The sequence below is a fragment of the Procambarus clarkii genome, chromosome 38 (genome assembly GCF_040958095.1).
Source record: "Procambarus clarkii isolate CNS0578487 chromosome 38, FALCON_Pclarkii_2.0, whole genome shotgun sequence".
Lineage (NCBI taxonomy): Eukaryota > Metazoa > Arthropoda > Malacostraca > Decapoda > Cambaridae > Procambarus > Procambarus clarkii.
This window is the reverse complement of record NC_091187.1, coordinates 9,857,218-9,881,462: the sequence shown is the minus strand read 5'-3', so window position 1 is coordinate 9,881,462 and position 24,245 is coordinate 9,857,218. Positions and strand designations below refer to the sequence as shown.

The window sequence follows — 24,245 nt, the reverse complement described above, 5'->3', positions numbered from 1 at the left end:
ATAACCCTAAGATAACCTCAAGATAACCCCAAGATAACCCCAAGATAACCTCAAGATAACCCCAAGATAACCCCTAAGATAACCTCAAGATAACCTCAAGATAACCTGAAGATAACCCCAAGATAACCTAAAAATAACTCCAAGATAATCCCAAGATATCCTCAAGATAACCACCAAGATAAACCTAAGATAACCCCAAGATAACCTCTTAAGATAACCCCAAGATAACCTCTTAAGATAACCGAAAGATAACCTCAAGATAACCTCAAGATAACCGCAAGATAACCTAAAAATAACTCCAAGATAACCTCAAGATAACCACCAAGATAAACCTAAGATAACCTTAAGATAACCCCAAGATAACCTCAAGATAACCCCCAAGATAACCAAGAATCAACATATAAAATCACTAAAATAACTCGACCCACCTTCAGTGGACCTGAGAACAATAGAGCGCTCTATAGAGTGCCCAAAAGTCTCTGATCAATATTGGCCGGGCCAACACCCCGTCACGGGGAGCAGAGGCGGCTCTATAGCTCTATATAGTGTTGGCTGTATAGCTCTGTATAGAGTGGTGTTGGGGCTCTATAGCTGTGTATAGAGTGGTGTTGGGGCTCTATAGCTGTGTATAGAGTGGTGTTGGGGCTCAATAGCTCTGTATAGAGTGGTGTTGGGGCTCTATAGCTGTGTATAGAGTGGTGTTGGGGCTCTATAGCTGTGTATAGAGTGGAGTTGGGGCTCTATAGCTCTGTATAGAGTGGTGTTGGCTCTATAGCTCTATATAGTGTTGGCTCTATAGCTCTGTACAGTGTAGGCTCTATAGCTCAGTATAGTGTTGGCTCTATAGCTCTGTATAGAGTGGTGTTGGCTCTATAGCTCTGTATAGAGTGGTGTTGGCTCTATAGCTCTGTATAGAGTGGTGTTGGCTCTATAGCTCTGTATAGAGTGGTGTTGGCTCTATAGCTCTGTTTAGAGTGGTGTTTGCTCTATAGCTCTGTATAGAGTGGTGTTGGCTCTATAGCTCTGTATAGTATTGGCTCTCTAGCTGTGTATAGAGTGGTGTTGGTACTGTATAGCTGTGTATAGAGTGGTGTTGGCTCTATAGCTCTGTATAGAGTGGTGTTGGCTCTATAGCTCTGTATAGAGTGGTGTTGGCTCTATAGCTCTGTATAGAGTGGTGTTGGCTCTATAGCTCTGTATAGAGCGGTGTTGGCTCTATAGCTCTGTATAGAGTGGTGTTGGCTCTATAGCTCTGTATAGTGTTGACTCTATAGCTCTGTATAGAGTGGTGTTGGGGCTCTATAGCTCTGTATAGAGTGGTGTTGGGGCTCTATAGCTCTGTATAGAGTGGTGTTGGGGCTCTATAGCTCTGTATAGAGTGGTGTTGGCTCTATAGCTCTGTATAGAGTGGTGTTGGCTCTATAGCTCTGTATAGAGTGGTGTTGGCTCTATAGCTCTGTATAGAGTGGTGTTGGCTCTATAGCTCTGTATAGAGTGGTGTTGGCTCTATAGCTCTGTATAGAGTGGTGTTGGCTCTATAGCTCTGTATAGAGTGGTGTTGGCTCTATAGCTCTGTATAGAGTGGTGTTGGCTCTATAGCTCTGTATAGAGTGGTGTTGGCTCTATAGCTCTGTATAGAGTGGTGTTGGCTCTATAGCTCTGTATAGAGTGGTGTTGGCTCTATAGCTCTGTATAGAGTGGTGTTGACTATAGCTCTGTATAGAGTGGTGTTGGCTCTATAGCTCTGTATAGTGTTGGCTCTATAGCTCTGTATAGTGTTGGCTCTATAGCTCTGTATAGTGTTGGCTCTATAGCTCTGTATAGTGTTCGCTCTATAGCTCTGTATAGTGTTGGCTCTATAGCTCTGTATAGTGTTGGCTCTATAGCTCTGTATAGTGTTGGCTCTATAGCTCTGTATAGAGTGGTGTTGGAGCTCTATAGCTGTGTATAGAGTGGTGTTGGGGCTCTATCGCTCTGTATAGAGTGGTGTTGGCTCTATAGCTCTGTATAGAGTGGTGTTGGGGCTCTATAGCTCTGTATAGAGTGGTGTTGGCTCTATAGCTCTGTATAGAGTGGTGTTGGCTCTATAGCTCTGTATAGTATTGACTCTATAGCTCTGTATAGAGTGGTGTTGGGGCTCTATAGCTCTGTATAGAGTGGTGTTGGCTCTATAGCTCTGTATAGAGTGGTTGGCTCTATAGCTCTGTATAGTGTTGACTCTATACCTCTGTATAGAGTGGTGTTGGGGCTCTATAGCTCTGTATAGAATGGTGTTGGCTCTATAGCTCTGTATAGAGTGGTGTTGGCTCTATAGCTCTGTATAGAGTGGTGTTGGCTCTATAGCTCTGCATAGAGTGGTGTTGGCTCTATAGCTCTGCATAGAGTGGTGTTGGCTCTATAGCTCTGTATAGAGTGGTGTTGGCTCTATAGCTCTGTATAGAGTGGTGTTGGCTCTATAGCTCTGTATAGAGTGGTGTTGGCTCTATAGCTCTGTATAGAGTGGTGTTGGCTCTATAGCTCTGTATAGAGTGGTGTTGGCTCTATAGCTCTGTATAGAGTGGTGTTGGCTCTATAGCTCTGTATAGAGTGGTGTTGGCTCTATAGCTCTGTATAGAGTGGTGTTGGCTCTATAGCTCTGTATAGAGTGGTGTTGGCTCTATAGCTCTGTATAGTGTAGGCTCTATAGCTCTGTATAGTGTTGGCTCTATAGCTCTGTATAGTATTGGCTCTATAGCTCTATATAGTGTTGACTCTATAGCTCTGTATAGTGTTGGCTCTATAGCTCTGTATAGTGTAGGCTCTATAGCTCTGTATAGTGTTGGCTCTATAGCTCTATATAGTGTTGGCTGTATAGCTCTGTATAGAGTGGTGTTGGGGCTCTATAGCTGTGTATAGAGTGGTGTTGGGGCTCTATAGCTGTGTATAGAGTGGTGTTGGGGCTCAATAGCTCTGTATAGAGTGGTGTTGGGGCTCTATAGCTGTGTATAGAGTGGTGTTGGGGCTCTATAGCTGTGTATAGAGTGGAGTTGGGGCTCTATAGCTCTGTATAGAGTGGTGTTGGCTCTATAGCTCTATATAGTGTTGGCTCTATAGCTCTGTACAGTGTAGGCTCTATAGCTCAGTATAGTGTTGGCTCTATAGCTCTGTATAGAGTGGTGTTGGCTCTATAGCTCTGTATAGAGTGGTGTTGGCTCTATAGCTCTGTATAGAGTGGTGTTGGCTCTATAGCTCTGTATAGAGTGGTGTTGGCTCTATAGCTCTGTTTAGAGTGGTGTTTGCTCTATAGCTCTGTATAGAGTGGTGTTGGCTCTATAGCTCTGTATAGTATTGGCTCTCTAGCTGTGTATAGAGTGGTGTTGGTACTGTATAGCTGTGTATAGAGTGGTGTTGGCTCTATAGCTCTGTATAGAGTGGTGTTGGCTCTATAGCTCTGTATAGAGTGGTGTTGGCTCTATAGCTCTGTATAGAGTGGTGTTGGCTCTATAGCTCTGTATAGAGCGGTGTTGGCTCTATAGCTCTGTATAGAGTGGTGTTGGCTCTATAGCTCTGTATAGTGTTGACTCTATAGCTCTGTATAGAGTGGTGTTGGGGCTCTATAGCTCTGTATAGAGTGGTGTTGGGGCTCTATAGCTCTGTATAGAGTGGTGTTGGGGCTCTATAGCTCTGTATAGAGTGGTGTTGGCTCTATAGCTCTGTATAGAGTGGTGTTGGCTCTATAGCTCTGTATAGAGTGGTGTTGGCTCTATAGCTCTGTATAGAGTGGTGTTGGCTCTATAGCTCTGTATAGAGTGGTGTTGGCTCTATAGCTCTGTATAGAGTGGTGTTGGCTCTATAGCTCTGTATAGAGTGGTGTTGGCTCTATAGCTCTGTATAGAGTGGTGTTGGCTCTATAGCTCTGTATAGAGTGGTGTTGGCTCTATAGCTCTGTATAGAGTGGTGTTGGCTCTATAGCTCTGTATAGAGTGGTGTTGGCTCTATAGCTCTGTATAGAGTGGTGTTGACTATAGCTCTGTATAGAGTGGTGTTGGCTCTATAGCTCTGTATAGTGTTGGCTCTATAGCTCTGTATAGTGTTGGCTCTATAGCTCTGTATAGTGTTGGCTCTATAGCTCTGTATAGTGTTCGCTCTATAGCTCTGTATAGTGTTGGCTCTATAGCTCTGTATAGTGTTCGCTCTATAGCTCTGTATAGTGTTGGCTCTATAGCTCTGTATAGTGTTGGCTCTATAGCTCTGTATAGTGTTGGCTCTATAGCTCTGTATAGAGTGGTGTTGGAGCTCTATAGCTGTGTATAGAGTAGTGTTGGGGCTCTATCGCTCTGTATAGAGTGGTGTTGGCTCTATAGCTCTGTATAGAGTGGTGTTGGGGCTCTATAGCTCTGTATAGAGTGGTGTTGGCTCTATAGCTCTGTATAGAGTGGTGTTGGCTCTATAGCTCTGTATAGTATTGACTCTATAGCTCTGTATAGAGTGGTGTTGGGGCTCTATAGCTCTGTATAGAGTGGTGTTGGCTCTATAGCTCTGTATAGAGTGGTTGGCTCTATAGCTCTGCATAGTGTTGTCTCTATACCTCTGTATAGAGTGGTGTTGGGGCTCTATAGCTCTGTATAGAATGGTGTTGGCTCTATAGCTCTGTATAGAGTGGTGTTGGCTCTATAGCTCTGTATAGAGTGGTGTTGGCTCTATAGCTCTGCATAGAGTGGTGTTGGCTCTATAGCTCTGCATAGAGTGGTGTTGGCTCTATAGCTCTGTATAGAGTGGTGTTGGCTCTATAGCTCTGTATAGAGTGGTGTTGGCTCTATAGCTCTGTATAGAGTGGTGTTGGCTCTATAGCTCTGTATAGAGTGGTGTTGGCTCTATAGCTCTGTATAGAGTGGTGTTGGCTCTATAGCTCTGTATAGAGTGGTGTTGGCTCTATAGCTCTGTATAGAGTGGTGTTGGCTCTATAGCTCTGTATAGAGTGGTGTTGGCTCTATAGCTCTGTATAGAGTGGTGTTGGCTCTATAGCTCTGTATAGTGTAGGCTCTATAGCTCTGTATAGTGTTGGCTCTATAGCTCTGTATAGTATTGGCTCTATAGCTCTATATAGTGTTGACTCTATAGCTCTGTATAGTGTTGGCTCTATAGCTCTGTATAGTGTAGGCTCTATAGCTCTGTATAGTGTTGGCTCTATAGCTCTGTATAGTGTTGGCTCTATAGCTCTATATAGTGTTAACTCTATAGCTCTGTATAGTGTTGGCTCTATAGCTCTGTATAGTGTAGGCTCTATAGCTCTGTATAGTGTTGGCTCTATAGCTCTGTATAGTGTTGGCTCTATAGCTCTATATAGTGTTGACTCTAGCTCTGTATAGTGTAGGCTCTATAGCTCTGTATAGTGTTGGCTCTATAGCTCTGTATAGTGTTGGCTCTATAGCTCTGTATAGTGTTGGCTCTATAGCTCTGTATAGTGTAGGCTCTATAGCTCTGTATAGTGTTGGCTCTATAGCTCTGTATAGAGTGGTGTTGGCTCTATAGCTCTGTATAGAGTGGTGGTGGCTCTATAGCTCTGTATAGAATGGTGTTGGCTCTATAGCTCTGTATAGAGTGGTGTTGGCTCTATAGCTCTGTATAGAGTGGTGTTGGCTCTATAGCTCTGTATAGAGTGGTGTTGGCTCTATAGCTCTGTATAGAGTGGTGTTGGCTCTATAGCTCTGTATAGAGTGGTGTTGGCTCTATAGCTCTGTTTAGAGTGGTGTTGGCTCTATAGCTCTGTATAGTGTTGGCTCTATAGCTCTGTATAGAGTGGTGTTGGGGCTCTATAGCTGTGTATAGAGTGGTGTTGGGGCTCTATCGCTCTGTATAGAGTGGTGTTGGCTCTATAGCTCTGTATAGAGTGGTGTTGGCTCTATAGCTCTGTATAGAGTGGTGTTGGCTCTATAGCTCTGTATAGAGTGGTGTTGGCTCTATAGCTCTGTATAGAGTGGTGTTGACTATAGCTCTGTATAGAGTGGTGTTGGCTCTATAGCTCTGTATAGTGTTGGCTCTATAGCTCTGTATAGTGTTGGCTCTATAGCTCTGTATAGTGTTGGCTCTATAGCTCTGTATAGTGTTGGCTCTATAGCTCTGTATAGTGTTGGCTCTATAGCTCTGTATAGTGTTGGCTCTATAGCTCTGTATAGTGTTGGCTCTATAGCTCTGTATAGTGTTGGCTCTATAGCTCTGTATAGTGTTGGCTCTATAGCTCTGTATAGTGTTGGCTCTATAGCTCTGTATAGTGTTGGCTCTATAGCTCTGTATAGTGTTGGCTCTATAGCTCTGTATAGTGTTGGCTCTATAGCTCTGTATAGTGTTGGCTCTATAGCTCTGTATAGAGTGGTGTTGGGGCTCTATAGCTGTGTATAGAGTGGTGTTGGGGCTCTATCGCTCTGTATAGAGTGGTGTTGGCTCTATAGCTCTGTATCGAGTGGTGTTGGGGCTCTATAGCTATGTATAGAGTGGTGTTGGCTCTATAGCTCTGTATAGAGTGGTGTTGGCTCTATAGCTCTGTATAGTGTTGGCTCTATAGCTCTGTATAGAGTGGTGTTGGGGCTCTATAGCTGTGTATAGAGTGGTGTTGGGGCTCTATCGCTCTGTATAGAGTGGTGTTGGCTCTATAGCTCTGTATAGAGTGGTGTTGGGGCTCTATAGCTCTGTATAGAGTGGTGTTGGCTCTATAGCTCTGTATAGAGTGGTGTTGGCTCTATAGCTCTGTATAGTGTTGACTCTATAGCTCTGTATAGAGTGGTGTTGGGGCTCTATAGCTCTGTATAGAGTGGTGTTGGCTCTATAGCTCTGTATAGAGTGGTTGGCTCTATAGCTCTGTATAGTGTTGACTCTATAGCTCTGTATAGAGTGGTGTTGGGGCTCTATAGCTCTGTATAGAATGGTGTTGGCTCTATAGCTCTGTATAGAGTGGTGTTGGCTCTATAGCTCTGTATAGAGTGGTGTTGGCTCTATAGCTCTGTATAGAGTGGTGTTGGCTCTATAGCTCTGTATAGAGTGGTGTTGGCTCTATAGCTCTGTATAGAGTGGTGTTGGCTCTATAGCTCTGTATAGAGTGGTGTTGGCTCTATAGCTCTGTATAGAGTGGTGTTGGCTCTATAGCTCTGTATAGAGTGGTGTTGGCTCTATAGCTCTGTATAGAGTGGTGTTGGCTCTATAGCTCTGTATAGAGTGGTGTTGGCTCTATAGCTCTGTATAGAGTGGTGTTGGCTCTATAGCTCTGTATAGAGTGGTGTTGGCTCTATAGCTCTGTATAGAGTGGTGTTGGCTCTATAGCTCTGTATAGAGTGGTGTTGGCTCTATAGCTGTGTATAGAGTGGTGTTGGCTCTATAGGTCTGTATAGAGTGGTGTTGGCTCTATAGGTCTGTATAGAGTGGTGTTGGCTCTATAGGTCTGTATAGAGTGGTGTTGGCTCTATAGCTCTGTATAGAGTGGTGTTGGCTCTATAGCTCTGTATAGAGTGGTGTTGGCTCTATAGCTCTGTTTAGAGTGGTGTTTGCTCTATAGCTCTGTATAGAGTGGTGTTGGCTCTATAGCTCTGTATAGTGTTGGCTCTCTAGCTGTGTATAGAGTGGTGTTGGGGCTGTATAGCTGTGTATAGAGTGGTGTTGGCTCTATAGCTCTGTATAGAGTGGTGTTGGCTCTATAGCTCTGTATAGAGTGGTGTTGGCTCTATAGCTCTGTATAGAGTGGTGTTGGCTCTATAGCTCTGTATAGAGCGGTGTTGGCTCTATAGCTCTGTATAGAGTGGTGTTGGCTCTATAGCTCTGTATAGTGTTGACTCTATAGCTCTGTATAGAGTGGTGTTGGGGCTCTATAGCTCTGTATAGAGTGGTGTTGGGGCTCTATAGCTCTGTATAGAGTGGTGTTTGCTCTATAGCTCTGTATAGAGTGGTGTTGGCTCTATAGCTCTGTATAGAGTGGTGTTGGCTCTATAGCTCTGTATAGAGTGGTGTTGGCTCTATAGCTTTGTATAGAGTGGTGTTGGCTCTATAGCTCTGTATAGAGTGGTGTTGGCTCTATAGCTCTGTATAGAGTGGTGTTGGCTCTATAGCTCTGTATAGAGTGGTGTTGGCTCTATAGCTCTGTATAGAGTGGTGTTGGCTCTATAGCTCTGTATAGAGTGGTGTTGGCTCTATAGCTCTGTATAGAGTGGTGTTGGCTCTATAGCTCTGTATAGAGTGGTGTTGGCTCTATGGCTCTGTATAGAGTGGTGTTGGCTCTATAGCTCTGTATAGAGTGGTGTTGACTATAGCTCTGTATAGAGTGGTGTTGGCTCTATAGCTCTGTATAGTGTTGGCTCTATAGCTCTGTATAGTGTTGGCTCTATAGCTCTGTATAGTGTTGGCTCTATAGCTCTGTATAGAGTGGTGTTGGGGCTCTATAGCTGTGTATAGAGTGGTGTTGGGGCTCTATCGCTCTGTATAGAGTGGTATTGGCTCTATAGCTCTGTATAGAGTGGTGTTGGGGCTCTATAGCTCTGTATAGAGTGGTGTTGGCTCTATAGCTCTGTATAGAGTGGTTGGCTCTATAGCTCTGTATAGTGTTGACTCTATAGCTCTGTATAGAGTGGTGTTGGCTCTATAGCTCTGTATATAGTGGTGTTGGCTCTATAGCTCTGTATAGAGTGGTGTTGGCTCTATAGCTCTGTATATAGTGGTGTTGGCTCTATAGCTCTGTATAGAGTGGTGTTGGCTCTATAGCTCTGTATAGAGTGGTGTTGGCTCTATAGCTCTGTATAGAGTGGTGTTGGCTCTATAGCTCTGTATTGAGTGGTGTTGGCTCTATAGCTCTGTATAGAGTGGTGTTGGCTCTATAGCTCTGTATAGAGTGGTGTTGGCTCTATAGCTCTGTATAGAGTGGTGTTGGCTCTATAGCTCTGTATAGAGTGGTGTTGGCTCTATAGCTCTGTATAGAGTGGTGTTGGCTCTATAGCTCTGTATAGAGTGGTGTTGGCTCTATAGCTCTGTATAGAGTGGTGTTGGCTCTATAGCTCTGTATAGAGTGGTGTTGGCTCTATAGCTCTGTATAGAGTGGTGTTGGCTCTATAGCTCTGTATAGTGTTGACTCTATAGCTCTGTATAGAGTGGTGTTGGGGCTCTATAGCTCTGTATAGAGTGGTGTTGGCTCTATAGCTCTGTATAGAGTGGTTGGCTCTATAGCTCTGTATAGTGTTGACTCTATAGCTCTGTATAGAGTGGTGTTGGCTCTATAGCTCTGTATATAGTGGTGTTGGCTCTATAGCTCTGTATAGAGTGGTGTTGGCTCTATAGCTCTGTATAGATTGGTGTTGGCTCTATAGCTCTGTATAGAGTGGTGTTGGCTCTATAGCTCTGTATTGAGTGGTGTTGGCTCTATAGCTCTGTATAGAGTGGTGTTGGCTCTATAGCTCTGTATAGAGTGGTGTTGGCTCTATAGCTCTGTATAGTGTTGTCGATTAAGGCAGCGTCTGGGAAGTGGAGAATGGACCCGCCCGGGCGTGGGGGAGTCCTCACAGTGTTCGGGAAGTAGGGAGACGGCAGGTGAAACATTTACTGTGTGTACCTCATGTCAGTTATACGTTTGTAGAAGAACATTTTGATTGGCGTGTCGATGGGTTGCAGGTTTGTTCTGAGGAAGGAGTTGACGAGCGTACTCTGAGGCCAGAGACGAAGTTGATGAATGGAACTTCAAGGCTCTTGGAGTGGATGTTGTACTCTGTGGTAGAGCAAACCCCATAGTGAGGAAGTGGACCCCAAACTGCGTAAAGCAGAGCGGTGAAGTGAAGTGTCACATGCTCCTGTGGAATCAGTGGTGCAGTGCCTGCAGAGATATATGTAGATATATGTTCTAGGGCTGATAATGCCATATTTGTTTTGACAAGGTTTAACTCACTTGGTGAGGTTGGCAGCATAAGTGGCAAGCCAGGAGTTGGGCTACCACTTGGTATAAGCGACGGATAGAGTCCTGACGGTATTGGTTCGCAACCAGGTTATAATATCATAGCGTCTTGAACGTTATAATTATATATTGTATGTGCAAGCTTTGTATATGTTCTGAATCGTCATTAAATGTTTGTAATGAACAGATGTTTGCCCTTGTCCTAGTGAGGCCTCCCAGGAAATAAGAGAGAGAGAAAGCACCACAGCGGTGGACAGGGTAGTACAGAATAATAATTCAAAATAGAAGGAGATTGACGAGATCATATCAACCAAGGAGAGAGTGGGGAGTCACATCGGCTCAAGTAGGGTGTGTGCACATGACAACAAGGTTTGTGTTGGAGCCGCGTCCCCTAAATATGTGAGGCTGAACCCCCTCTCCAAAAGAGGGGGTTCAGCGTCAAAACGAGAAGGAGATTGACAAGATCATACCGACCAAGGAGAGCGTGGGGAGTCACAGCGGCTCAAGTGGGGTGTGTGCACATGACAACGAGGTTTGCGTTGGAACCGCATCCCCTAAATATATGACGCCAAACCCCCTCTCCAAATGCAATAAGCGTGCACGGTGATCTCCCGATTAAAGTGCAAGCACGCTACGGAGCTTTGGTGGGTTGTCCGGAAGAGACTATCGACCCACGACAACGTATTAATATTATTATGACCACAACGTAATACCACACTCCCCCAACACCCCCACACACCCCCCAACACACCCCACACCCACCAGGTCACCCACTAACGCCCCCACTCTCCCCCCACAGAGTCCACATGGGGTGGATGCAAGTGAAGAGATGGGTCTCCTTCCTCCCGGCGGCCTTCGTGGTGTACATCCTCCTCCACTACCTGGTCTACCAGCCGGACCTCACCGGCCCCCACTCTGCTGTCCTCGGTAGGTGCTCCTCTAGTAGGCAGGTCCTCCTCCACTACCAGCCGGACCTCACCGGCCCCCACTCTGCTGTCCTCGGTAGGTGCTCCTCTAGTAGGCAGGTCCTCCTCCACTACCAGCCGGACCTCACCGGCCCCCACTCTGCTGTCCTCGGTAGGTGCTCCTCTAGTAGGCAGGTCCTCCTCCACTACCAGCCGGACCTCACCGGCCCCCACTCTGCTGTCCTCGGTAGGTGCTCCTCTAGTAGGCAGGTCCTCCTCCAGCAGGTAGGTGCTCCTCTAGTAGGCAGGTCCTCCTCCAGCAGGTAGGTGCTCCTCCAGCAGGTAGGTGCTCCTCTAGTAGGCAGGTCCTCCTCCAGCAGGTAGGTCCTCCTCCAGCAGGTAGGTGCTCCTCTAGTAGGCAGGTCCTCCTCCAGCAGGTAGGTCCTCCTCCAGCAGGTAGGTGCTCCTCCAGCAGGTAGGTGCTCCTCCAGCAGGTAGGTCCTCCAGCAGGTAGGTGCTCCTCCAGCAGGTAGGTCCTCCTCCAGCAGGTAGGTCCTCCTCCAGCAGGTAGGTCCTCCTCCAGCAGGTAGGTGCTCCTCCAGCAGGTAGGTCCTCCTCCAGCAGGTAGGTCCTCCAGCAGGTAGGTCCTCCTCCAGCAAGTAGGTCCTCCTCCAGCAGGTAGGTCCTCCTCCAGCAGGTAGGTCCTCCTCCAGCAGGTAGGTGCTCCTCCAGCAGGTAGGTGCTCCTCCAGCAGGTAGGTGCTCCTCCAGCAGGTAGGTGCTCCTCCAGCAGGTAGGTGCTCCTCCAGCAGGTAGGTCCTCCTCCAGCAGGTAGGTCCTCCTCCAGCAGGTAGGTCCTCCTCCAGCAGGTAGGTCCTCCTCCAGCAGGTTGGTGCTCCTCCAGCAGGTAGGTCCTCCTCCAGCAGGTAGGTCCTCCAGCAGGTAGGTCCTCCAGCAGGTAGGTCCTCCAGCAGGTAGGTGCTGCTCCAGCAGGTAGGTGCTCCTCCAGCAGGTAGGTCATCCTCCAGCAGGTAGGTCCTCCTCCAGGTCCTCCTCCAGCAGGTAGGTCCTCCTCCAGGTCCTCCTCCAGCAGGTAGGTCCTCCTCCAGGTCCTCCTCCAGCAGGTAGGTCCTCCTCCAGGTCCTCCTCCAGCAGGTAGGTCCTCCTCCAGGTCCTCCTCCAGCAGGTAGGTCCTCCTCCAGCAGGTAGGTCCTCCTCCAGGTCCTCTTTCAGCAGGTAGGTGCTCCTCCAGCAGGTAGGTGCTCCTCCAGCAGGTAGGTGCTCCTCCAGCAGGTAGGTCCTCCTCCAGCAGGTAGGTCCTCCTCCAGCAGGTAGGTCCTCCAGCAGGTAGGTGCTCCTCCAGCAGGTAGGTCCTCCTCCAGGTGATCCTCCACCAGGTAGGTCCTCCAGCAGGTAGGTCCTCCTCCAGCAGGTAGGTCCTCCAGGTCCTCCTCCAGCAGGTAGGTCCTCCAGGTCCTCCTCCAGCAGGTAGGTCCTCCAGCAGGTAGGTCCTCCAGCAGGTAGGTGCTGCTCCAGCAGGTAGGTGCTCCTCCAGCAGGTAGGTCCTCCTCCAGCAGGTAGGTCCTCCTCCAGGTCCTCCTCCAGCAGGTAGGTCCTCCTCCAGGTTCTCCTCCAGGTCCTCCTCCAGCAGGTAGGTCCTCCTCCAGCAGGTAGGTCCTCCTCCAGCAGGTAGGTCCTCCTCCAGCAGGTAGGTCCTCCTCCAGGTCCTCCTCCAGCAGGTAGGTCCTCCTCCAGGTCCTCCTCCAGCAGGTAGGTCCTCCTCCAGCAGGTAGGTCCTCCTCCAGGTCCTCCTCCAGCAGGTAGGTCCTCCTCCAGCAGGTAGGTCCTCCTCCAGCAGGTAGGTCCTCCTCCAGCAGGTAGGTCCTCCTCCAGGTCCTCCTCCAGCAGGTAGGTCCTCCTCCAGGTCCTCCTCCAGCAGGTAGGTGCTCCTCCAGGTCCTCCTCCAGCACCTGTGTATATATGAAGTATATACAGAATATAAGGGTCATTCCATGTGACTTCACCAAACGCCTCCCACTCGACCCTTTCTAAATCTAATGAAAATTTGCAATACAGTAACCCGAGACCCCAAGTGACACTACAAAATATCAAGAACTCAATCTGCTTTGGTTCCCAAGCCTGTTAGTTGGGTGACTGAGAGGTTCCCAAGCCTGTTAGTTGGGTGACTGAGAGGTTCCCAAGCCTGTTAGTTGGGTGACTGAGAGGTTCCCAAGCCTGTTAGTTGGGTGACTGAGAGGTTCCCAAGCCTGTTAGTTAGGTGTGTGAGAGGTGCCCAAGCCTGTTAGTTGGGTGACTGAGAGGTTCCCAAGCCTGTTAGTTGGGTGACTGAGAGGTTCCCAAGCCTGTTAGTTGGGTGACTGAGAGGTTCCCAAGCCTGTTAGTTGGGTGTGGGAGAGGTTCCCAAGCCTGTTAGTTGGGTGACTGAGAGGTTCCCAAGCCTGTTAGTTGGGTGTGGGAGAGGTTCCCAAGCCTGTTAGTTGGGTGACTGAGAGGTTCCCAAGCCTGTTAGTTGGGTGACTGAGAGGTTCCCAAGCCTGTTAGTTGGGTGACTGAGAGGTTCCCAAGCCTGTTAGTTGGGTGACTGAGAGGTTCCCAAGCCTGTTAGTTGGGTGACTGAGAGGTTCCCAAGCCTGTTAGTTGGGTGACTGAGAGGTTCCCAAGCCTGTTAGTTGGGTGACTGAGAGGTTCCCAAGCCTGTTAGTTGGGTGACTGAGAGGTTCCCAAGCCTGTTAGTTGGGTGACTGAGAGGTTCCCAAGCCTGTTAGTTGGGTGACTGAGAGGTTCCCAAGCCTGTTAGTTGGGTGACTGAGAGGTTCCCAAGCCTGTTAGTTGGGTGTGGGAGAGGTTCCCAAGCCTGTTAGTTGGGTGACTGAGAGGTTCCCAAGCCTGTTAGTTGGGTGACTGAGAGGTTCCCAAGCCTGTTAGTTGGGTGACTGAGAGGTTCCCAAGCCTGTTAGTTGGGTGTGGGAGAGGTTCCCAAGCCTGTTAGTTGGGTGACTGAGAGGTTCCCAAGCCTGTTAGTTGGGTGTGTGAGAGGTTCCCAAGCCTGTTAGTTGGGTGACTGAGAGGTTCCCAAGCCTGTTAGTTGGGTGACTGAGAGGTTCCCAAGCCTGTTAGTTGGGTGACTGAGAGGTTCCCAAGCCTGTTAGTTGGGTGTGGGAGAGGTTCCCAAGCCTGTTAGTTGGGTGTGGGAGAGGTTCCCAAGCCTGTTAGTTGGGTGTGGGAGAGGTTCCCAAGCCTGTTAGTTGGGTGTGGGAGAGGTTCCCAAGCCTGTTAGTTGGGTGACTGAGAGGTTCCCAAGCCTGTTAGTTGGGTGTGGGAGAGGTTCCCAAGCCTGTTAGTTGGGTGACTGAGAGGTTCCCAAGCCTGTTAGTTGGGTGTGTGAGAGGTTCCCAAGCCTGTTAGTTGGGTGACTGAGAGGTTCCCAAGCCTGTTAGTTGGGTGACTGAGCGGTTCCCAAGCCTGTTAGTTGGGTGACTGAGAGGTTCCCAAGCCTGTTAGTTGGGTGACTGAGAGGTTCCCAAGCCTGTTAGTTGGGTGTGGGAGAGGTTCCCAAGCCTGTTAGTTGGGTGTGGGAGAGGTTCCCAAGCCTGTTAGTTGGGTGTGGGAGAGGTTCCCAAGCCTGTTAGTTGGGTGTGGGAGAGGTTCCCAAGCCTGTTAGTTGGGTGACTGAGTGGTTCCCAAGCCTGTTAGTTGGGTGACTGAGTGGTTCCCAAGCCTGTTAGTTGGGTGTGGGAGAGGTTCCCAAGCCTGTTAGTTGGGTGACTGAGAGGTTCCCAAGCCTGTTAGTTGGGTGTGTGAGAGGTTCCCAAGCCTGTTAGTTGGGTGACTGAGAGGTTCCCAAGCATGTTAGTTGGGTGACTGAGAGGTTCCCAAGCCTGTTAGTTGGGTGACTGAGAGGTTCCCAAGCCTGTTAGTTGGGTGTGGGAGAGGTTCCCAAGCCTGTTAGTTGGGTGACTGAGTGGTTCCCAAGCCTGTTAGTTGGGTGTGGGAGAGGTTCCCAAGCCTGTTATTTGGGTGACTGAGTGGTTCCCAAGCCTGTTAGTTGGGTGTGGGAGAGGTTCCCAAGCCTGTTAGTTGGGTGACTGAGTGGTTCCCAAGCCTGTTAGTTGGGTGACTGAGAGGTTCCCAAGCCTGTTAGTTGGGTGTGGGAGAGGTTCCCAAGCCTGTTAGTTGGGTGACTGAGAGGTGCCCAAGCCTGTTAGTTGGGTGACTGAGAGGTTCCCAAGCCTGTTAGTTGGGTGACTGAGAGGTTCCCAAGCCTGTTAGTTGGGTGTGGGAGAGGTTCCCAAGCCTGTTAGTTGGGTGTGGGAGAGGTTCCCAAGCCTGTTAGTTGGGTGACTGAGAGGTGCCCAAGCCTGTTAGTTGGGTGACTGAGAGGTGCCCAAGCCTGTTAGTTGGGTGACTGAGAGGTTCCCAAGCCTGTTAGTTGGGTGACTGAGAGGTTCCCAAGCCAGTTAGTTGGGTGTGGGAGAGGTTCCCAAGCCTGTTAGTTGGGTGTGGGAGAGGTTCCCAAGCCTGTTAGTTGGGTGACTGAGAGGTTCCCAAGCCTGTTAGTTGGGTGTGGGAGAGGTTCCCAAGCCTGTTAGTTGGGTGACTGAGTGGTTCCCAAGCCTGTTAGTTGGGTGTGGGAGAGGTTCCCAAGCCTGTTATTTGGGTGACTGAGTGGTTCCCAAGCCTGTTAGTTGGGTGTGGGAGAGGTTCCCAAGCCTGTTAGTTGGGTGACTGAGTGGTTCCCAAGCCTGTTAGTTGGGTGACTGAGAGGTTCCCAAGCCTGTTAGTTGGGTGTGGGAGAGGTTCCCAAGCCTGTTAGTTGGGTGACTGAGAGGTGCCCAAGCCTGTTAGTTGGGTGACTGAGAGGTTCCCAAGCCTGTTAGTTGGGTGACTGAGAGGTTCCCAAGCCTGTTAGTTGGGTGTGGGAGAGGTTCCCAAGCCTGTTAGTTGGGTGTGGGAGAGGTTCCCAAGCCTGTTAGTTGGGTGATTGAGAGGTGCCCAAGCCTGTTAGTTGGGTGACTGAGAGGTGCCCAAGCCTGTTAGTTGGGTGACTGAGAGGTTCCCAAGCCTGTTAGTTGGGTGACTGAGAGGTTCCCAAGCCTGTTAGTTGGGTGACTGAGAGGTTCCCAAGCCTGTTAGTTGGGTGTGGGAGAGGTTCCCAAGCCTGTTAGTTGGGTGACTGAGAGGTGCCCAAGCCTGTTAGTTGGGTGACTGAGAGGTTCCCAAGCCTGTTAGTTGGGTGACTGAGAGGTTCCCAAGCCTGTTAGTTGGGTGTGGGAGAGGTTCCCAAGCCTGTTAGTTGGGTGTGGGAGAGGTTCCCAAGCCTGTTAGTTGGGTGATTGAGAGGTGCCCAAGCCTGTTAGTTGGGTGACTGAGAGGTGCCCAAGCCTGTTAGTTGGGTGACTGAGAGGTTCCCAAGCCTGTTAGTTGGGTGACTGAGAGGTTCCCAAGCCAGTTAGTTGGGTGTGGGAGAGGTTCCCAAGCCTGTTAGTTGGGTGTGGGAGAGGTTCCCAAGCCTGTTAGTTGGGTGACTGAGAGGTTCCCAAGCCTGTTAGTTGGGTGTGGGAGAGGTTCCCAAGCCTGTTAGTTGGGTGACTGAGAGGTTCCCAAGCCTGTTAGTTGGGTGTGTGAGAGGTTCCCAAGCCTGTTAGTTGGGTGACTGAGAGGTTCCCAAGCCTGTTAGTTGGGTGTGGGAGAGGTTCCCAAGCCTGTTAGTTGGGTGTGGGAGAGGTTCCCAAGCCTGTTAGTTGGGTGACTGAGAGGTTCCCAAGCCTGTTAGTTGGGTGTGGGAGAGGTTCCCAAGCCTGTTAGTTGGGTGTGGGAGAGGTTCCCAAGCCTGTTAGTTGGGTGACTGAGAGGTTCCCAAGCCTGTTAGTTGGGTGTGGGAGAGGTTCCCAAGCCTGTTAGTTGGGTGACTGAGAGGTTCCCAAGCCTGTTAGTTGGGTGTGTGAGAGGTTCCCAAGCCTGTTAGTTGGGTGACTGAGTGGTTCCCAAGCCTGTTAGTTGGGTGACTGAGAGGTTCCCAAGCCTGTTAGTTGGGTGTGGGAGAGGTTCCCAAGCCTGTTAGTTGGGTGTGGGAGAGGTTCCCAAGCCTGTTAGTTGGGTGTGGGAGAGGTTCCCAAGCCTGTTAGTTGGGTGACTGAGAGGTTCCCAAGCCTGTTAGTTGGGTGACTGAGTGGTTCCCAAGCCTGTTAGTTGGGTGTGGGAGAGGTTCCCAAGCCTGTTAGTTGGGTGTGTGAGAGGTTCCCAAGCCTGTTAGTTGGGTGACTGAGAGGTTCCCAAGCCTGTTAGTTGGGTGTGGGAGAAGTTCCCAAGCCTGTTAGTTGGGTGACTGAGAGGTTCCCAAGCCTGTTAGTTGGGTGACTGAGAGGTTCCCAACCCTGTTAGTTGGGTGTGGGAGAGGTTCCCAAGCCTGTTAGTTGGGTGTGGGAGAGGTTCCCAAGCCTGTTAGTTGGGTGTGGGAGAGGTTCCCAAGCCTGTTAGTTGGGTGACTGAGTGGTTCCCAAGCCTGTTAGTTGGGTGACTGAGTGGTTCCCAAGCCTGTTAGTTGGGTGTGGGAGAGGTTCCCAAGCCTGTTAGTTGGGTGACTGAGAGGTTCCCAAGCCTGTTAGTTGGGTGACTGAGAGGTTCCCAAGCCTGTTAGTTGGGTGTGGGAGAGGTTCCCAAGCCTGTTAGTTGGGTGACTGAGAGGTTCCCAAGCCTGTTAGTTGGGTGTGGGAGAGGTTCCCAAGCCTGTTAGTTGGGTGACTGAGAGGTGCCCAAGCCTGTTAGTTGGGTGTGTGAGAGGTGCCCAAGCCTGTTAGTTGAGTGACTGAGAGGTTCCCAAGCCTGTTAGTTGGGTGACTGAGAGGTTCCCAAGCCTGTTAGTTGAGTGACTGAGAGGTTCCCAAGCCTGTTAGTTGGGTGACTGAGAGGTTCCCAAGCCTGTTAGTTGAGTGACTGAGAGGTTCCCAAGCCTGTTAGTTGGGTGACTGAGAGGTTCCCAAGCCTGTTAGTTGAGTGACTGAGAGGTTCCCAAGCCTGTTAGTTGGGTGACTGAGAGGTTCCCAAGCCTGTTAGTTGAGTGACTGAGAGGTTCCCAAGCCTGTTAGTTGGGTGACTGAGAGGTTCCCAAGCCTGTTAGTTGGGTGACTGAGAGGTTCCCAAGCCTGTTAGTTGGGTGACTGAGAGGTTCCCAAGCCTGTTAGTTGGGTGACTGAGAGGTTCCCAAGCCTGTTAGTTGGGTGACTGAGAGGTTCCCAAGCCTGTTAGTTGGGTGACTGAGAGGTTCCCAAGCCTGTTAGTTGGGTGACTGAGAGGTTCCCAAGCCTGTTAGTTGGGTGACTGAGAGGTTCCCAAGCCTGTTAGTTGGGTGACTGAGAGGTTCCCAAGCCTGTTAGTTGGGTGACTGAGAGGTTCCCAAGCCTGTTAGTTGGGTGACTGAGAGGTTCCCAAGCCTGTTAGTTGGGTGACTGAGAGGTTCCCAAGCCTGTTAGTTGGGTGACTGAGAGGTTCCCAAGCCTGTTAGTTGGGTGACTGAGAGGTTCCCAAGCCTGTTAGTTGGGTGACTGAGAGGTTCCCAAGCCTGTTAGTTGGGTGACTGAGAGGTTCCCAAGCCTGTTAGTTGGGTGACTGAGAGGTTCCCAAGCCTGTTAGTTGGGTGACTGAGAGGTTCCCAAGCCTGTTAGTTGGGTGACTGAGAGGTTCCCAAGCCTGTTATTGTTCAGGGCTGGTTGTTCAGCCGTTGTTCAGGGCTGGTTTTTCAGCCGTTGTTCAGGGCTGGTTGTTCAGCCGTTGTTAAGGGCTGGTTGTTCAGGGCTGGTTGTTCAGCCATTGTTCAGGGCTGGTTGTTCAGCCGTTGTTCAGGTCTGGTTGTTCAGCCGTTGTTAAGGGCTGGTTGTTCAGGGCTGGTTGTTCAGCCATTGTTCAGGGCTGGTTGTTCAGCCGTTGTTCAGGGCTGGTTGTTCAGCCGTTGTTCAGGGCTGGTTGTTCAGCCATTGTTCAGGGCTGGTTGTTCAGCCGTTGTTCAGGGCTGGTTGTTCAACCATTGTTCAGGGCTGGTTGTTCAGGGCTGGTTGTTCAGCCGTTGTTCAGGGCTGGTTGTTCAGCCGTTGTTCATGGCTGGTTGTTCAGCCGTTGTTCATGGCTGGTTGTTCAGGGCTGGTTGTTCAGCCGTTGTTCAGGGTTGGTTGTTCAGCTGTTCAGGGCTGGTTGTTCAGCCGTTCAGGGCTGGTTGTTCAGCTGTTGTTCAGGGCTGGTTGTTCAGCCGTTGTTCAGGGCTGGTTGTTCAGCCGTTGTTCAGGGTTGGTTGTTCAGCTGTTCAGGGCTGGTTGTTCAGCCGTTCAGGGCTGGTTGTTCAGCTGTTGTTCAGGGCTGGTAGTTCAGCCGTTGTTCAGGGCTGGTTGTTCAGCCGTTGTTCAGGGCTGGTTGTTCAGCCGTTGTTCAGGGCTGGTTGTTCAGCCGTTGTTCAGGGCTGGTTGTTCAGCCGTTGTTCAGGGCTGGTTGTTCAGCCGTTGTTCAGGGCTGGTTGTTCAGCCGTTGTTCAGGGCTGGTTGTTCAGCCGTTGTTCAGGGCTGGTTGTTCAGCCGTTGTTCAGGGCTGGTTGTTCAGCCGTTGTTCAGGGCTGGTTGTTCAGCCGTTGTTCAGGGCTGGTTGTTCAGCCGTTGTTCAGGGCTGGTTGTTCAACCATTATTCAGGGCTGGTTGTTCACCCGTTGTTCAGGGCTGGATGTTCAGCCGTTGTTCAGGGCTGGTTGTTCAGGGCTGGTTGTTCACCCGTTGTTCAGGGCTGGTTGTTCAGGGCTGGTTGTTCAGGGCTGGTTGTTCACCCGTTGTTCAGGGCTGGTTGTTCAGCCGTTGTTCAGGGCTGGTTGTTCAGCCGTTGTTCAGGGCTGGTTGTTCTGCCATTGTTCAGGGCTGGTTGTTCAGCCGTTGTTCAGGTCTGGTTGTTCAGGGCTGGTTGTTCAGGGCTGGTTGTTCACCCGTTGTTCAGGGCTGGTTGTTCAGGGCTGGTTGTTCACCCGTTGTTCAGGGCTGGTTGTTCACCCGTTGTTCAGGGCTGGTTGTTCACCCGTTGTTCAGGGCTGGTTGTTCAGCCGTTGTTCAGGGCTGGTTGTTCAGCCGTTGTTCAGGGCTGGTTGTTCAGCCGTTGTTCAGGGCTGGTTGTTCTGCCATTGTTCAGGGCTGGTTGTTCAGCCGTTGTTCAGGGCTGGTTGTTCATCCGTTGTTCAGGGCTGGTAGTTCAAGAGTGATTGAGGCAGCCTTAACAAGCCTTGAGAGGGTGTCGGGTCTTAAGGGTCAGACCTAACCTGACCTTCGTAGTGTTTACGGGGGATATCCTCAAGTAGTTCCCAGCTCTTAACAGCCCTGATGACCTCTAACAGCCTCGTACCGTCAAGCGTGGAGCTGAACTGGACGTTAAACAGCCTGTTGGACCAAGCTGTTACTCTAGATAACGGAGATTTGATATCAAGATCTAATTCATTTGGTCTGGGGTTTGCTATCTTTACGAGCCGCTGGGATAAATGTGGATTGATCAGACTGTCTTATCCAGCATCTTGGAGGCGCCGGGGATGGGAGATGGAGACCTGATTTCAGTCATTAGTCTGTCTCTATCCCTTAATTTAGGCATCTCTTAAGGTCTCTTGAGATCTGGTAGTCCCAAAGTGCGAGAAATTTTTCGAGGTGACGATTCAGATCGAATTTTTTCCTGCTTTAAATTACGACCGAATCTTTTTCCTGCTTCTAAGACCGAATTTTTTTCCTGCTTCTAAGACCGAATTCTTTTCCTGCTGCCGTTCGCGTCTTGTCAATATTGGCCGCGGAACTTGACAGCTCTTGCCAGGGAGTCATTTTTTCCTGCTTGTGGGAGTGCTTGATGCGTGAACCAACAGTCTGGTCTCTCTCGCTCCATTGTATTCTTAGGCTAATTTTTTATTTTAATTTTTTTTTCACAACATTCAGCGCGTCAGGACCTGCTGGCCAGGGGGGGGGATTACAGGGTTCAGGGGGGGGATTACAGGGTTCAGGGGTGGGATTACAGGGTTCAGGGGTGGGATTACAGGGTTCAGGGGTGGGATTACAGGGTTCAAGGGTGGGATTACAGGCTTCAGGGGTGGGATTACAGGGTTCAGGGGGGATTACAGGGTTCAAAGGGGGTGGTAGTGGCCAGGAGGGGGGATTACAGGGTTCAGAGGTGGGATTACAGGGTTCAGAGAGGGATTACAGGTTTCAGGGAGGGATTACAGGGGTTCAGAGGTGGGATTACAGGGTTCAGAGGTGGGATTACAGGGATCAGAGGTGGGATTACAGGGTTCAGAGAGGGATTGCAGGGTTCAGGGAGGGATTACAGGGTTCAGAGGTGGGATTACAGGGTTCAGGGGTGGGATTACAGGGTTCAGGGGTGGGATTACAGGGTTCAAGGGTGGGATTACAGGCTTCAGGGGTGGGATTACAGGGTTCAGGGGGGATTACAGGGTTCAAAGGGGGTGGTAGTGGCCAGGAGGGGGGATTACAGGGTTCAGAGGTGGGATTACAGGGTTCAGAGAGGGATTACAGGTTTCATGGAGGGATTACAGGGGTTCAGAGGTGGGATTACAGGGTTCAGAGGTGGGATTACAGGGATCAGAGGTGGGATTACAGGGTTCAGAGAGGGATTGCAGGGTTCAGGGAGGGATTACAGGGTTCAGAGGTGGGATTACAGGGATCAGAGGTGGGATTACAAGGATCAGAGGTGGGATTACAGGGTTCAGAGATGGGATTACAGGGTTCAGAGGTGGGATTACAGGGTTCAGAGGTGGGATTACAGGGTTCAGAGGTGGGATTACAGGGATCAGATAGGGATTACAGGGTTCAGGGAGGGATTACAGGGGTTCAGAGGTGGGATTACAGGGTTCAGGGGGATTACAGGGTTCAGGGGGATTACAGGGATCAGAGGTGGGATTACAGGGGTTCAGAGGTGGGATTACAGGGTTCAGAGGTGGGATTACAGGGTTCAGAGGTAGGATTACAGGGTTCAGGGAGGGATTACAGGGTTCAGGGGGGATTACAGGGTTCAGAGGGGGGATTACAGGGTTCAGGGAGGGATTACAGGGTTCAGAGGTGGGATTACAGGGTTCAGGGAGGGATTACCTGGATCAGAGGTGGGATTACAGGGTTCAGGGAGGGATTACCTGGATCAGAGGTGGGGTTACAGGGTTCAGAGGTGGGATTACAGGGTACAGAGGTGGGATTACAGGGGTTCAAAGGAGGATTACAGGGTTCAGGGAGGGATTACAGGGATCAGAGGTGGGATTACAGGGTTCAGGGAGGGATTACAGGGTTCAGAGGTGGGATTACAGGGTTCAGGGAGGGATTACATGGTTCAGGGGGATTACAGGGTTCAGGGGGATTACAGGGTTCAGAGGTGGGATTACAGGGTTCAGAGAGGGATTACAGGTTTCAGGGAGGGATTACAGGGGTTCAGAGGTGGGATTACAGGGATCAGAGGTGGGATTACAGGGATCAGAGGTGGGATTACAGGGTTCAGAGATGGGATTACAGGGTTCAGAGGTGGGATTACAGGGTTCAGAGGTGGGATTACAGGGTTCAGAGGTGGGATTACAGGGATCAGATAGGGATTACAGGGTTCAGGGAGGGATTACAGGGGTTCAGAGGTGGGATTACAGGGTTCAGGGGGATTACAGGGTTCAGGGGGATTACAGGGATCAGAGGTGGGATTACAGGGGTTCAGAGGTGGGATTACAGGGTTCAGAGGTGGGATTACAGGGTTCAGAGGTGGGATTACAGGGGTCAGAGGTAGGATTACAGGGTTCAGGGAGGGATTACAGGGTTCAGAGGGGGGATTACAGGGTTCAGGGAGGGATTACAGGGTTCAGAGGTGGGATTACAGGGTTCAGGGAGGGATTACCTGGATCAGAGGTGGGATTACAGGGTTCAGGGAGGGATTACCTGGATCAGAGGTGGGGTTACAGGGTTCAGAGGTGGGATTACAGGGTACAGAGGTGGGATTACAGGGGTTCAAAGGAGGATTACAGGGTTCACGGAGGGATTACAGGGATCAGAGGTGGGATTACAGGGTTCAGGGAGGGATTACAGGGTTCAGAGGTGGGATTACAGGGTTCAGGGAGGGATTACAGGGATCAGAGGTGGGATTACAGGGTTTAGGGAGGGATTACAGGGTTCAGGGGGATTACAGGGTTCAGGGGGATTACAGGGTTCAGAGGTGGGATTACAGGGTTCAGAGGTGGGATTACAGGGTTCAGAGGTGGGATTACAGGGTTCAGAGGTGGGATTACAGGGTTCAGAGGTAGGATTACAGGGTTCAGGGAGGGATTACAGGATTCAGGGGGGATTACAGGGTTCAGAGGGGGGATTACAGGGTTCAGGGAGGGATTACAGGGTTCAGAGGTGGGATTACAGGGTTCAGAAAGGGATTACAGGGTTCGGAGGTGGGATTACAGCGTTCAGTTGGGATTACAGGGTTCAGAGGTGGGGGTGGATGCCCCCCTCACTCAGGGGGGCTCCGGAGAGTATCCAACAAGGAGAAGAACACCTTAAACAACCTTCTATTTATCTATCTATCAAGATTTTATCTATTTTAACATATTATGATAATAACATTACTAAGAGAGGAAGTATAGTTCCTGTATGGAAGTGACGCAGTATAGGGGGGTCTTCCGTATGGGGCAGGATGGGGGGGTGACATGGGGAGTAAAAAGGAGCATCAGGGTGATATGGAGGGGACCAGGGAGTCGGGAGGGGCAGGGAGGACCGGCCATTAGCGAGGGTTGGAACTAATCTTGATGTGGCGTTTCGTGCTAAGGGCGACTTGACCCCCCTGCCTATGACCTTCCCACACCCCCTCCGGGGGATAAAGTCCACAGTCACTCTGCAAAGTTTGTTGAGGCGTACTCACCTAGTTGTGCTTGCCCGGGGTTGACATTTGGCTCTTTGGTCCCGCCTCTCAACTGTCAGTTTTCATACACACACCATCACCACCACCACCACCACACACACCCACACACACACACACACACACACACACACACACACACACACACACACACACACACACGCACACACACACACACACACACACACACACACACACACACACACACACACACACACGTAACAAACTAAGCTGGTTTCAGAAGCCTATAGATCTTGCATCATAAGTTTCACAAGGAACTCAACTACTTGCAGTCAACAAGGAACATTTCACCTGTGTAGCAGCAGGAAAGGTCAATCTCAAAGGTCAAAGGGTTACAAAGAGTACAAAGGAGATTCAAAGATCACCAACAGGGGGTTACGAAACAAAAATGGGTCCGTCTCCCCTTATGCTAAGTCACAATTGTAATAGGTTATTACTGCAATAAATAATTGCAGTAATAACCTATTTAAACCTATCTAAACCTATTATCCTATCTTAAGTTAACATGTATTTAGA

At 50.0% G+C, this 24,245-nt stretch overlaps 1 protein-coding gene across 2 annotated transcripts in view; it reads left to right on the top strand.

Moving 5' to 3' along the window:
• The window catches only part of LOC123749309 (uncharacterized), a 92,252-nt gene that overhangs the window by 32,176 nt on the left and 35,831 nt on the right, over positions 1 to 24,245 (top strand). The window contains exon 2 of one of the 2 annotated variants that reach the window (XM_069337691.1): positions 10,698 to 10,825. In XM_069337691.1, coding sequence (XP_069193792.1) covers positions 10,698 to 10,825 — 128 coding nt within the window. Of the gene's footprint in view, positions 1 to 10,697; positions 10,826 to 10,884; positions 11,051 to 24,245 lie in introns of those variants that run through there. The other variant, XM_069337692.1, reaches the window with a different exon arrangement.